Source organism: Sphaeramia orbicularis, chromosome 1, assembly GCF_902148855.1.
Source record: "Sphaeramia orbicularis chromosome 1, fSphaOr1.1, whole genome shotgun sequence".
In the NCBI taxonomy this organism is placed as follows: domain Eukaryota; kingdom Metazoa; phylum Chordata; class Actinopteri; order Kurtiformes; family Apogonidae; genus Sphaeramia; species Sphaeramia orbicularis.
Genome location: NC_043957.1, coordinates 15,075,699 through 15,090,932, shown reverse-complemented (window position 1 = coordinate 15,090,932; position 15,234 = coordinate 15,075,699). Strand labels below are relative to the sequence as shown.

Below are 15,234 nucleotides of genomic sequence, written 5' to 3'. Positions count from 1 at the left end.
GTGATTAAATAGAATTATAAATAGATTTGATGTTTTCTGTTATGTTTCATACATTTCCTGTGACTCTGTTCTTCTTCCCAAACTCCTCATTTAACTGATTGATTTAAAGCCTAAAACCCAGCCAGACACAAGCAGATAATAATGACACAACACCTTTCCACATTACCAAGACTTTATTTGAGCTCAGCGCCCATGGACTCCGTCCAAACTCCGCATATGCTCCAACATCCTTCACCTTTTGCACCATCAGAAGAATCCGAGCAGGTAGAACTTCCTCTCATGGTTAACCCTGTTTTTCTCATGCGTAAAAAACAGGCATAGTGCCAACACATTGGAACAGAAGGGCAAAGACGTGAAATTCACATGTCGCTTGGCAAGATAAAAAATAAAGATGTCTTTATGGGAAATGATTCTATTATATACAATTCAGAGCTTAAAGAAAAATAAAAACACCCAGAAAATAGAATGATTAAAGCATGCCCATTGTCACACCATGAGGAGGAGGCGGCGACCGAGCGATTCGCTTCATCTTCACACCAATTCTTCTCTTAATAAGCACAGGATTTAGTCGGGAATCTCATATCGGAGTAATATATGTCAGATCTCAGTCCAATCTGCTCTGATTTTTATCCAATAGGAAGGAGAGAACATATCAAATAATTCAAGGTTCAGTTTTTGTACATGTTATTTTCCTTCTACAGATTTAAAGTAATTGTGATATACGTCACCATGCAATGTGAACCGAGCAGGGAACTGTAAATGGACGAGTATTATAACCGTGGGCAAAGCTGGAGTATCTGTGAGGGGTGAACTGGACCGGAGCTCCAGAAACCAGTTGGACCAGAACCGACCGGGAGCAGCAGGCAGATCCATAGCACCGTGGCAGCAACGCTCCTTTGCCACAATCAGTCGGATTACTGGAAGCCCACGAAGACAGTTCTGTATGCTGTCCTTGGAAAAATAAGAATGTGTGTCCATTAAATGAGGATTCGGTGGAGATCAGGACCTTTGAGGCAAAGCATGTCCGAAGACTGATTATACATGAACGAGTTTCAATGTCTTTGTATTATCTAGCGGGAACCGTCTTCTCCCTGGGGTTAGGTTTCCCCTTTGCCTGCCCAGCCGCCGGTTTGGGCCTGGGTCTGGTAGGGGCGGGGCCGGAGGATGTCTGGGCGGTGGCTTCCTGTGAGGCGCTGCGCCGCATGGCGGTCGTGGCAGTCCTGGGCGGGAGCACGGGGACGGTCGGGGCTCGGACGGACAGGGGCTGGCGGGATGGACAGACTCTCTGAGGGGAGGGGCTGTCAGTCCTGCGGTGGGTGGAGCTAAGGCTGCGGCGGGTTCCAAAGAGGACTCGCAGGGGCATTCGAGGACTGCCGGACTGAGCCGGGACGGCGGCGGGGCGGGGACACGAGGACGAGGACCGCGGTGAGGCAGTTTTGGGTTTCCGCTGGACACTCAGAGTGCTGAGGGTGATTCTCTGATGTCTGTGGACACAAAAGGAAATGAAGTCAGCTTTATTTCACCACATGTAAAGTAAAAAAGTAAAAACAAGTAAAAAGAGAAAGTAATAAAAAACTACTGTGAACCACTCAACATCAGCACAAATATAAGATAAATGTAAGATAAATGTCTTTGGGTTCAGTTTTAAACAAGAACAAAATATCTGATCATCTGTATGGACATTTAATTAACACTGGCTTTGTACATTTTATTAGACATTGTTCATTATTTAATCTCACAGCTTTGACTCATAAAACCTGAAAAACCAAACTAACCCTAAAACCTAAGAAAAATCAAATACGTCAATTCATTGAAATTAAACAAAATCTAATTCACTTATAAAACAAACTCATATTAAATTAAATCACTTGTTAATTTAGTTTTTTACTGCTAATTATTATTATTATTATTATTATTATTATTACTTACTCATATTACTATTTACTTGTATATCGTTCTTACAACTACTACTAGTTAGTTTTATTACTTTTATTTATTTAATGTGTAATTGCCTGTTTTAGCATCGTTTTTATATTATTATTGTTATTAACATTTTCTTTTCTTTTTTTTCTTCTAATTCTCATATGTGTATAATGTACTGATAGTGGAACCTTAATTTCACAGAGGGATCAATAAAGTTCTATCTAATATAATGTAATGTAACGTAATCTAATCTAATCTAATCATGAAAATAGATGCCATGAGTCCGTCCTGCTGTAGTTTTTCTAAATGGTTTGATAATATTTTGACAAACTGACACAGACCCGTTCCCGGTGGACGGCGCTCCTTTGGTGCTGCTGGACTCAGGTAAAGACAGAGGAGAAACAGTGGCGGTGCCTCCCCCTGAGAGCCTCTTGACGGGGGTGACGGGCCTGGGGATCCGGCTCCGGGTCTCCTTGGATCCCTGCTCTTCCATAGGTCTGAGACGGCAGCTCCTTCTAGACTCGTCGGAGGTGTGAGTGTCTTCCTCGGAGCCAGTGTTGGACAGCGTTTCAGATGCTCGCCGGCGCTCGTCGTCTCCTGAGGACAAAGACGAGGATGTCCCCGACAGCATCCTTCTCCTCATCCAGCGACCCTGCTGCTTCTGGACTAGCATCCGGGCCAGGTCCAGCTGCCTTGCCCTCTGCTGAAGACGAGCCCGAGCTGAGACCGAGGATGATTGCTCTGAACCTGAGTCTTCCTCAGAGATCAGCACAGGGATACGGCTCCGGACCCTCAGCTTCACGGCCCCTGATTGCTCTGTCACGGCAGGTTCTTCAGCGGATGACAGCTGTTTCGAAGGTTCCTGTGACAGGTGATGAATCGGTGAAATGGCTTCTGGGACGGGATCCAAACACTGAGCCAGGACAGACGGGCCGTTTTCAGTGTTGGGCTGTTTGTCCACTGGTGGGCACTGGTCTGGAACCAGTGGGGGCTCTTCCTGCTTAGGCCCCTCCCCTTCCTCCTGGGCATCAATTTGAACGCCTGATTCCCTCATGATGGCAAGGACTTCCCGATCGCTGTCCCTGGCGGAGTGACCGTTGGAAGACATGACATTGAGGTGGGACGTCTCTGCGATGTGGATGAAGGTGCGCTCAACTTTGGTAAAGGGTGGAGATGCAGGAGCGATGGGGGTGGAGGGGCGTAGATCTGACCTGAGGGCAGGGGACAGGCGTCCAGTCTCAGAGGGTTCGGGTTGGAGGACATCCCCGACCAGGAGGCGGTCGTTCCGGGGGGTGAGACCAGATGGAGTGGCCAACTCTCCCTCCAAAATGTGGTCACCACCCGACGGGGATTTGCGAGTGTCTCCCGGAGAGAAGAGGACGAGGGTCTTGGATGCGTCCTCCAGATCGGGGTCGGCATCCGCGGCTGAAGCATGCTCCCTTGGGCCCCTCTGGTCCTCGGCCATGAGTGTGGATGGCGCTGCTTCCTGGCTGCGCTCTGTGCTCTTCTGACTGGCCTCACTGTTGGACTCGCTCTTTGTTACATCATCGTCTCTCGGTCCTGGTGGTTCCGGGATGTCTTCGTCTGGTGTGGCGAAGCTCCGGCGCTGTGGCAGAGTCCCGGTGAGCATGACGGTGAGGAAGTCGGCCCGTTTGGCCTGGAGCTGAGGAAGGATGTGGAAATGTTCCTTCTCATCACTCTGACCCTTCGTCCGGTAATCTGGAGAAGGAGGCGATGGCGTCTGATCAGTGGGTGACAGCACCTGAAAACAATGAAACAACTGTGAGTCACCAACAAAATCCACCCGAAACATCAACAACTAGGCATCCTTCGACATGTTCGACCCTGGAATCACATTTTCCTGTTTTACGAAAAATATACTTATGGAATTAAATGAAATCAAGACACAGAAAACTCAACAATAACATCCTGAAATGAAGCAGACGCTGATGAACATCAACACAATCAGACACTGGAGCTGGACTGACCTGGTACCTGCTCAGAACATCCAACTCCACTTCTAGATTAACTTCCTAAAATATGACACACAGCATTATATATACCCACATAAAACGAGAAAAATTTCAACTGAGGTTGATGATCTGATCTCTTTGGTCTGATCAACCTCATAAACATGAACGACATCAAAAAGAGCAACATAAAAACTACAACTGTGGTTCTTTCACAATCACACAATGTTTCATCATATCTTTAACAGAGAATATTTAATGAAAAAGCAAAGATAAAACTACTGATTGTGTTTCAGTCTGACTCTAAACCATGAGTTGAGGAACATTTATAGGTAACATTTGTTCATGTGATGCAAACTGACAGTGATGGTAATAGTGATGTTTAGTCATATTTCAATATTTATTTATTTTTCGCGTAAACGATGGACAAAGTAAGTTTGCTTCTTGTTAAACTTCCTATAAATTGATCCCTGAATGAAAATGTCACAAACCACACAGAAATACAACAGGAAGAGTCACTGTGTCACTGCCTTGGTCACATTTGGTCTGTTTTCGATACAAACCAAACACAAATTGAATCCAGTTTATCAAAGCGTTAAAACACTGACAGTCATTATGATGGAGGTAAAACATCGACAGCCTTTCTTTCACTAAAATTCACAGTAAATAAAAACTGCAGCGTTACATGATGAATTTGCCCCAAAACCATTTTAATGACATTTTGGTTGTACACAAGCTTTTAAAGATTGTCTAGATTACATACATTGATATAAAAGGCACAAAAAATGCATTGCAGAGTTTATCCTTAGACAGCACGCAGTCTGATATCAGGTGATTTTCAAGTGTTTCCCTTCATAAAGATTTAACATACAGCCTGTACATACATACATACTACACCCTGCTAGTTATCATGCTATTAGATATTAACTGCAAACCTAATTACTCTCTACATTTCTGTATATATGTACACGGTTATCATTGGATTTACAAAAAGTTTAAAATACATGCTTTACCTGTAAATTATACAAGCAGTACTGTACAGTCATATAGTGATAGAAAAGAAATGCTTACATGTATTTTACATGTGAAAGACACTCACGGATCATCACACTGAACAAACACTGTGAGCTCTTAAATCGGTTTTACTTCAACGACACAAAACCCTGCTTTTATTGTGAATAATGTTGAAGGAAAATTTGGAGATGTTAGAAAATCCTCTGTGTTCTGCTGTTAACCTAGCGTTAGCTTAGCACAAACACTGGACGCAGGAGGAAATGATGAGCATGAATACAAATGGAAACAACGCTTCCAACAACTCTCTCTCATAGAAGATGTTGCAAATACAACCGTCATGGATTTTTACCAAGGCTGTGATGTAGTTGAGTGAAAAAGGTTAAGAAAAATAACAGTAGACAACACAGGAAACTATCAAATCAAGTGTAAACAGAACCTGAAACATGGAAAATTGGTTAAAAATAAATAACCTTATCCTGTACAGGAATGATGACAGTTTATGTTTAATATAAAACTCCAGTTTTAATAAATTTTCAGCAAAAATCTGATGTTTATGTGGGATAAACTGAGTTCCTATCCCACTAACCGGTCTTTTTAGTTTATTTTGTAGTTATTTAGTAGGGACAATACACTATACATATCTAGATTTACTGTAGCTAAGCATTTTCATCTGTTGTCCCTGAGAAGAAAACAAATCGTTTATGTACAAATCTTTGAACATAAATAATATGTCTTCTGCATTCATCTGGTGACATCAACTTTTGGAAAAATGAATGGTAGATATAAATATTAAATAAGATGGGGCCTAAGACTGATCCTTGCTGGACAACAACAGAACAGTTTTAGACAGTAGTAACACTGTCCAGTGATGACACTGACTGAATCATATCCAACAGTTAAATACTACAAGTAAAAGCAATGACACAAACCTAAGAATCATACAAATAAAGTAACAGAACTTAATGAAAATGGAAAAATTATAGAGAAGAAAAAGGTAAACTTGTGTTGACAATTTAGCAGAGAGAGGTCGTGGAATGTATTTTTAGGTTCTACATTGCATTTATCGGTGCGTTATTCATTGCTATTGGTTGTTTAGTTGAGTTGTAGCAGCAATTAAATTATGAGATGATCATCTTAAATATGTTATATTGTCAGAGATTATCTATAGTCAGAAGGTCAGGACGACAACTCAAACCAAAGATCTGTCCATGTTTCAACATCAGCCCAGAATCACAGTGTAAACCCAACTTCATGAACGGGGTTTGGGAGATTTCTTTGACTAAACTTTAAATCAACTTCCAGACTTTCCCACAGTGACACTACACCTTGCCACTTCATCAAAATCCAACATGGTTGTATTTGTCTTCAGTCAAGCATTTACTTTAACACAGACATGATAAACCAGACATGAATATAAGAAAACATCCAACTCCACATTTGTCTGATTCAATCTATGTTTTACTGAATGAAAGGTTTTAGCATCAGTTCTCATCAAAGATGAGTTCACTCTGAACTTGTGGTGGATTCATCATGTTTTCAGTTCAAATGCAGCTAACATCATATAGCATATGAATAAGCACTAGGCAACAGTTTCCATCTGGGTCCATTGTTTGAGATATGCTAAGCTAATCGTATCCACAAACAATTAAAGGATTTCCTATAATGTGTAAACTACTACTGACACAAGGTGAGTCTAAAGGTGAACAAAGAGACAAAGATACCTCAGAAAAAACACATTCTGCAGTTTCACCCTGTTATTCCATAAAGTTTAGCTCCAACATTTCAAAAACACAATAAATCTGGGAGGAGAATTAAACAGTCTCTTTTACATTTCTTTTTTCCTGTGTGTGTTGCGTCAGTGTGTGATGTCAACTTTGGAAAAACAGTTTATGAAAATTATGGGTCATTTCCCAATTAAATTTTTACTCATCTAGTTGTTTGTTAAGCTGAAGGAATTTAAGAACAGTACAACATCTTTCCCTGAAGTTTGTGTTGGGGTCTATTTCTGTTTTATTACAGTAGCCTTCTCCATTTCTAAGCTAACGTTGGTTTCTCATCTTCATTAAACCTGTGTGCTATGGTCATTAGCTTAGACATGGAATTGTTTAAATGTGTCATATTTGACTGTGAGCCGACGAATGGACATTCTAGTCCTAGATTTCAGTTCAGTTTTATTGTTTTTCTCTCACATCAAAGTGAGAGCATTTATTTTTATTATTCATCTATTATGAACGATGGGGTTTGGATGTTCAGGACCAATATCAAACCACTAGTGTTACAAATATCTTCTGCTGTCACTGAACATGTTACTGGTCTGGAGGATAATCATAGTTTTGGAGGTTTATTCATATTCACTTTAGTTTATTAATGCTAGTAAAATATTCAGTTATTGTTTCCAGATAAACTAAACCCAGGGGAACTATCATCCACTGGGCAGGAATTATGTCCAAAACTGCAAAATAACACCCATCTAATATGAAATGTAAGTCTCATTCTGACTCCTTCCACCGACAAACCCTGTATGTAAATATTCACATCAATGTTGCAGAAGGAAAGTAAAATGGTCCAACCGTCCCTCTGCGTTCCTTGACCTTAACTTCATTGATCCGTGAGTATCCCGTCTTTTAGCGCCATTTCATTATGTACAAAAGAATCACAGACATGTTTTCAGTCAGAGGTGTGTATTCACTGTGTTTTGTTGTAATTACAGTACAGTGCTGTTTTTAGTCGTGTTACAGTCAGAGGTGCACTTCGTACAAACAGCAGATCTCATGCAAAGAATGGCAACAGTCCCAACAGTCTTCAGGAACCAAACGCCGCGCTCACCGATGGATTTTAACCAATACAGCGCCGCGTTCACAAACTAAACATATTATCAGTGACAATCTTGTACGGTAGGTAGGTGAATTGTTTTGCAGACGTGCAAAATAAAGTTAGCAGCTTGACCACTTCATACATTCTCTTAAGCAATTTGTACGAACTCGTGTAAGCAAAGCAGCAAGAAAACAAACTGTTCAGACCCAGCAAAGCCCAGGCCGAGCCGAAACAAGTCAAATCAAACAGCATGTGGTGCATATTCAGGAAATGTAGCCCTTTAACTCATGGAGAAAGCAACAAGTTGGCTTTCATTGCACTAAACGGCCATAAACCATTAGCGTCGCACTTTGACCAGATGTTGAACTAATCCTGCACACGTCCATCATCTCCACTCACTTTGTTAACGGTGTTCTCTTAACGGACATTATTAGAATGATGGACAGTGTGGAGGAACCTGTGAAGAACAGAAAACCTTCTACTTAAACTCGTCAATGCTCTGTTTTACAGGTTCCATAGAAAGTTCATCCATAATATGCTGATAACGCACTAGTTTCAGCTCTAATCATGGGTTGTCACATCAGTTTAGTCTTTCCTTGAAACTCTAACATGTTTATTAACTATTTTCCACTGACTTACTACATTATTTCAGCTTTTAAAAAAAAAAAAAACAAAACCTGCAATTGTCTACTTCGGAGTTTCTATGAATGTACTTTAACAATACAAAACCTGTAAAACAAAGCATTACCCAAAAATCTGAAAGAATTTTTGCAGCTTCCCCTCTGTGTGGCATGATGCAACTCAAAGAAATAAGTTTCACATGTTTGTAAATTTTTAAGTGTCCATCAACATGAAACAAAGTATAATGTCCTGATCCTGCGACGTGACAATGGAACCTAAAAACCACCTGTAAAATCCATAAAGATTTACTGAACCTCCTACATCTGGTCAAACCACCTCCACCCTTTCATACAACTGGGGGTTTTAACCCATGACCGTTTTTTTTTTTTTTTGGGTGGCTAGAAATAAAATCAAAGACAGAAAACACATGAATGTACAACAGACAGTCACAGCTTTTTGCCTCAAAAATGACATAAAATGTGATAATACAGACTCAAAACATGAGCTGTTGATGATCTTATGGTGTTTAAACGATGTTTCACTTTAACTGCGTGTGTGAGTAGAATTCTCAACCACCGATACACTTTTACTATAATGGACATAAATGATGACGTCAACAGTGCAAGTCCTTCAGATTTAACTCTTATTCTGTCTCATTGCTTCTTAAAATGGTGCTTTTTCCTCATCACTGGCATACTTTTTATTCTGGCTGACCATTTTTACAGCACGGGGTCAAAAAATTAGATGATATTTTAGTCTGAAAACTATGAAAAACTGGATGGTTGGCTGACCGGCTAATTGTATGCAACTGAAATATTGGGTAGTGAAAACAGAATAAGATGCAACAAAATCAAGAAAGAGAATGTGTAAACTGTAATTAATGACTATAATTGGTTTTATTTAACTTGACCTACAAACACCAATCAGTGATTTATTCAGTGACTAATGTGCATTTATTCACCCAAAAGTCAACCTCTGGATTCAATTCATTTGTCTCATTTCAGATAAAGACTGATTTAACATCAGCGCACTGACTTGTTTAAACACGGCCTCGATCAGAACATCATCAATTAAAGAGCAGAGAGTTGATCATCATGGATCAGATCCCAGCGCTGAATCCGACAGACAATCACAAAAACCCTTCACTTATTGCATGTGCTTCCCTCGACTCAGTGATAAAGTGCGATAGTGAAAGTCCAGTGTTTAGACAACACTGGAACAGATGAAAACACACGAAACCCGACAGCAGAACATCAGAGTGCCGCTGCCACCGTTCATCCAATCACACAGAACCAGTAAAAACACCATGATGACGCCAACACATGACAAACCAAACCCATTTGGAAGACTTCAACCCAAACAGCAGCTGAACTCAGACCACACTTTATCATTAACACCAAACCATCTGAGATGTTCAGTCCTGATCAGAGTCCACATCATTAAAGAGCCAACAACCAAAGCACAAACTTCACAACGAGGAGACATTAATTAACAGGAAATCACTGCTAATTAACAGTCAACTAATGTGTCAAGTACTGAATAAATTAATACCATAGTGAACTCATCTATTCACTGACTGTGATAGAAACACAACAAACAGTGGAGCTGCATTGAATTAAATAAAACCAGACAGTTCAGGAAATATATCAGACATTCGTTAAGTTTAGTTTAGTTGATAACATCTAATTTGGAAGATAATTAATGTTATAATTTTATACAGTTTAACTGTAATTATTTGTGACTTTCTGAACGTTATTTCATTTGTGTTTTTATAAAATGTCATTTGTGGTTGAATTAGTGATTTATTTTCTGCTGAATTGTTTAGTGAAATGCACTGAATGATGTTTGGAATGTGTTTCATGTGTTGATCTGATATTTTTATGATTAAATTATGGTTAATTTTATTCTTCGGGTTCTTAGTGTTTCTATATAAACATTTTTCCCCTTTCCCTCTGTGTAGTTTTTTATTTTGTTGTGAATATTTGCTCTTCTGAGCCTCCGTACTCAGACTCAGATATTTCAGATTCCGACGCCTTCACATATAAAACTCACACTATGTCACACACTGAATGAGGCAAGGCGTTCAGGTGCCTCATTTTGTGTTGGTGAAGACGTATTAGGGCGGCATATTGCTCAGTGGGTGGGGTGATCGGAGGGGAAACGCAGATTCAGATCGCCGGGACGACCCGCATTCCTTGACGATCACTGCTTCATTTGAGCAGGAGAAGCAGAATACTAACGAAAAACACCGTAAAGCTAAACAGTCCGTCCACGGTCCGTCCGCCGCTTCGCCACCGTCAGACAGGAAATTTCCACGTTCACATTTTTCCAGCAGATTGCAGGTTTGTGGCGTGTGCAACAATAAGTTTGCAGAGAGGCTTTGTAGAGTTTATTGCATGGAAAAGAGTTCCTATCATCCCCTCCTCCTCCTCTTCATCTTGTGTTCCTCTGCATTGTAGTCATAGTTGAGCTGGGTGTGTTGTTGCTGATTGTGTTTGTTGAGCAGTTGTCCTGCTGTCCTGCTCTCACTCATATGGCTTGTTATGTTCAGTCATTGTGGACACAGATGTGACTGTGTTTGTGTTTTTACTGTCCATATGCTTTTATGCAGAGCCGGTCTGAAGCAGCCATCAGGGGGCGCCATCACAACACAAACACTAACCTAACATCAGTGAAAAACAAACAAAATGGGGAAAAAAACAGACATGAAACAAGACTATGACTAAAATAAAACTGAAGAAAAACAACTGAAACAGAAGTGTGTTTTCACAAAACTAACTGGAAAAATATCTTGTGTTTTCCATATTTGTTTGTATTTAAGTTGTGTATTTTTACCTCCGCCAAGGAGGTTATGTTTTTGCCAGGGTTTGTTTGTTTGTTTGTTTGTCTGTCTGTTAGTGTGCAACATAACTCAAAAAGTTATGGACAGATTTGGATGAAATTTTCAGGGTTTGTTGGAAATGGGATAAGGAAGAAATGATTAAATTTTGGTGGTGATCGGGGGTGGGGGGGCCCACAGGGGGGGCCACTGATCAGCCTTGGCGGAGGTCTGCGCTCTCCGAGTGCTTCTAGTGATGGATATGAAACCTATCGACATCAGCAGAGGGCAGCACATGATGTCAGACAAAAAAAGAAAATCTGACACTAACAAGAATTAAAAAACTAAAACTAAAATAAAACTAAGCATTTTCACAAAATAAAAACTGAACCTAAACCTCAAACTGAAAACAAAATGTGAAAATGAAAGTTAAAGAGTGTAAAAAAGTAAAAGTTCTACCAAAGTTTCAACTAAATACAGATACATTTATGGCCAAACCCTGTCCCTGACCTTTGACCTCCAGCCTCTGATGACCTCTGACCTGCTGGACCAATGTTAAACTGTGGATCAACGTCCTATGTGTCTGGGCTTTGCTTTTATTCTAATCTCTGACTTTGAGAATATTAGTTAAAAATTAAAACCACACTAAGTTGGTTTTTGGTTTGATGTTCAGATTTATTGATTTTAACTGATTTATTGATTTAAACTGATTTACTTTCAGTTTTTTATCAGTATTTTCTCCTTTTCATCTGATTAATCTACTTTTAGTGACCTTTTACCCCTGTGAGCGTCCAACCGGCTCTGCAGCATGTTCCTGGCATGTTGCATGTTTTCTGTGTCATACGTGTGGGGTGTTTGGACCGGCACCGTCTCAGCTGCTGTTCTTGTTCATGAGCTTGGCTAACATCTGCTGCAGCTGCGTCCTGGACACATTCAGGACCGAGTGTCTGCTCCGCGGGCTGCCGGGCATGGGCAGCGTGCCAGCGTGCCGCCGCCGAGCCGAGGCAGTGGCGGCCGTGATGTGGGCAGGGCTGCTCTCGGCGGAGCGGCTCCTCTGGATGAAGCTCCCTCCTCCATGGGGATACTGCTCGGTCTCCAGGGTGGAGGAGGAGAAGACGTAGGAGGCCAGCCTCCTCAGCTGATTGGGCCGCGGTTGGTGCCTGTCCTCCTCCAACTGCAAACAGACCAATCAGAGAGAGGGAGGGAGGGGAGGTTAACGAGCGGAAACGGACTCTTTGTAAAAAAAGTCAATGTTGGTCTAATTTCTGATTGGCTTCCTGTCCTTGTCTCCGCCCCCTCCCTGACCCACTCAGACGTTAGACAGGAGAGAGCCGACTGGTGCTCTCACGTATCTAAAGCCTTTAGCTGATTGGTCAAAGGTTGTGAGGGGAGGAGCCTGGGGACAGAAACTGAGGGAATGTTGGCGTAAATCTGGCACTTTGTCTGTGTTACAGCTATCGAAAGAACCTACTGAACACAGCAACTAAAAACCAACGATGCTGACAGAGAGCTGCAGAAACCAGACCAGCGCCTGAACAGGGTCTAGGTCCAGGGCCGGGACTGGGTCTCTCGCCTCTGATGAGGTTTAAAGGGGTAACAGTCAGTCTTTAGCTCTGCTTGGATGTGATTTATGACATTAAATACAGAGTAAATCTATCATGTGTCTTAAAGACTCATTAGTGGTTGATCTGAGATCTGGATCTGAATCTGGATCTGTTCCTCCAGGTTTTATGTTGAGTGGAAATGGCTGATTTATGATATGAAGTTTCTTATCACTGATATAACAAGAAATTGAAGGGAAAAAACTGTTTTTAGTGTATAATTCGATAAAGATGGAATGTGACTACACAGTTTATTGTACTTTCACATTCTTTAACAATGAGTTTGTATTGAGCTCAAACTACAGGTTAAAATACGTCACTTGGTCACATTTGCTGAAAGGTGATTGGATGAAGGAAGTGGATTATCAGAGATTGGTTGGTATTGTGTTATTTCATGTGAGGGAACATTAAATCCCATTCCAAGATGGAAAATGTTCTTAAATTAATGAGTCAGATCCAAGAGCTTGATCTGATTAAATACTGTTCAAGGTTCATTAAGTATGAGTTTACACACGGAGTTAAGGATCTGTTCATCATCATAATAATCAGAGCTAAAAAGGAGGGAACTTAATTAAACTGTGATTGTCTAGTGTTAGATTTGGCCTCATTGTCTCAACATCTCAACCTAACATTTAACAGTTCAGTTTTAGATTAACGTTAGTGCTTGTATTTACACGTAACAGTGGTTTTTATACACTATTTTTTTCTAATCTTTGTGTCGGGGGAAGTGGCGAAGCCGCCTTCAGGGTTAAATGATTAAACTGGTCGTCCTGCAGCTCTCCATCGACAGTCGGCTCTGGGATTCGCCACATTGGTCAGATCCTTCTAGCTATAAAAAAATGTTGATGGAAATATTTTTCCCCCACAAAAAAGAAGAAGAAAAGGAAGGAGAAGAAGAAGAAGAAGCACTTTAAAAGGACACAAAGTCACCATCACGAGCACTGCACAAACTGATCTGAATATCTACGACAGTCTGAGCCTCTGAGCTGTGGTTCTGAAGGAAAATGACCATTAGATGCTGAAAGAAACAGGGAACAAAAAGGAGATGGAGTCGTCGAGCACACGAAACACAGACACAACGGAGGAAAAAAGGAGGAAACATGGCTGAACGGAAGGAAAAGGAAGAGGAGGAACAGAAACTGAGTGAGAGAACAGAGGTAAAGGACTATTCCTAAACTGTGCTTACCCCGAAACATCACTTTTTTTCTTCTCGTCTTGTCCAATGGCCTCGCTCTTTTCTGTCTCGTCGGGTGAGTCAAACTCGACATACTGTGTACTTTTAAAGCGATAGGTTGGGGGCAAAGGCATCAGTAGTCATGTGGAAGTGGGGGTTGGAGAGGAGTAAAAAACAGAATGGCAGTCCTCGATGGTTGGCGGCGAACAGCTCTGACTCTACGGCAGAACGGGAATAAAACCAGAGCCAAGCTGAGCTCGATAGGATGTTACTGAGGCTAAAAACGAGTTTCAGCGCCGACACTTAAACCAATGAGATGCTCCGCTGTAGATCAACCAAAGCCAGTTAAAGAAAAGACGAAGATTAATAAGCCACCAAGTATGGAGGACCAAACCTGACGTCAGCAAAGAAACAAATAAATGAGTGCATGAAGAAATCAAATGGTCACAGAAATGTGTAAGTAAAGAGCAAACATGGATAAAAGAAACAAAAAAACTGAGAAATGAAGCAGTAAATCAGGCTGGCACGCCCACGAGCAAAAGCCTGCAGGAAAAATAAAGAACTCCTGATGTCAAACAAATGTGAAACTTATTTATTCCACATTTTACACAAAAGACTGCGAACAATTCTGACGGCCGCAACTTGAACTTCAGTTCAACGGTAAAAAAAAAAAAAAAAAAAAAAAAAAACCGACACAAGATCCAATAAAAAACAAGTCAAAGATTTTAACGCATCAGTCGGTGGTTTTCTTCAGTTATCATTAAATCCTGAGACAAAAAGCAGTGAATCATCTACAGTTTTTAATCCATTAATGAATACATTATTACTCCAAATATGGTGGATATTCACCCTTTGATATCATTCATATGTCAGATTTATGAATCAGACCTTAATATAAATGCCTTTTTACACTAAGCCGATGAACCAAAGCTACAGGTTGCTCTTTGTACAGACAATTTGAAGCTTACTCTCCATAGAAAACAGCAGCTGAGGCTCATGGATATTGTAGTATTTAGAGTTGTAGAGCTGAACGTCCAGGTTCTGTTTCACTCTGGAGTGATTATTCATTTCTTCAAGGTATAAATCATTTGAATGACACTGCTTTTCCATAACATCCGAATTCTGTTTTACAGGGTTTTATTGTGTCAAATTTATTTATACTTGAAAAAAAAGTATTGTCAGCATAGAACGATTTAAATGAAAATGCAATAAATACAAATATAAATGAGGATTACAGTACATCTATTGGAGATAAAAGTGATCAGGAGTTTTCATTTTAGTTAAGATTTTATAGGTTTC

General features: G+C 40.7%; 1 protein-coding gene across 5 annotated transcripts in view; it reads right to left on the bottom strand.

Annotated features, from left to right (window-relative positions):
- Window positions 1-154: 154 nt before the first annotated feature.
- Window positions 155-15,234, bottom strand: part of ttbk1a (tau tubulin kinase 1a) — a 53,009-nt gene continuing 37,929 nt past the window's right edge. For 4 of the 5 annotated variants that reach the window (XM_030155694.1, XM_030155942.1, XM_030155859.1 and 1 more), the window contains 2 exons: window positions 2,259-3,685; window positions 155-1,484 (listed from right to left, as the gene is read on the bottom strand). In XM_030155694.1, the coding sequence (XP_030011554.1) occupies window positions 1,067-1,484; window positions 2,259-3,685 (1,845 nt within the window). In that variant the 3' untranslated portion in view covers window positions 155-1,066. The remainder of the gene's footprint in view (window positions 1,485-2,258; window positions 3,686-15,234) is intronic. The other variant, XM_030155772.1, reaches the window with a different exon arrangement.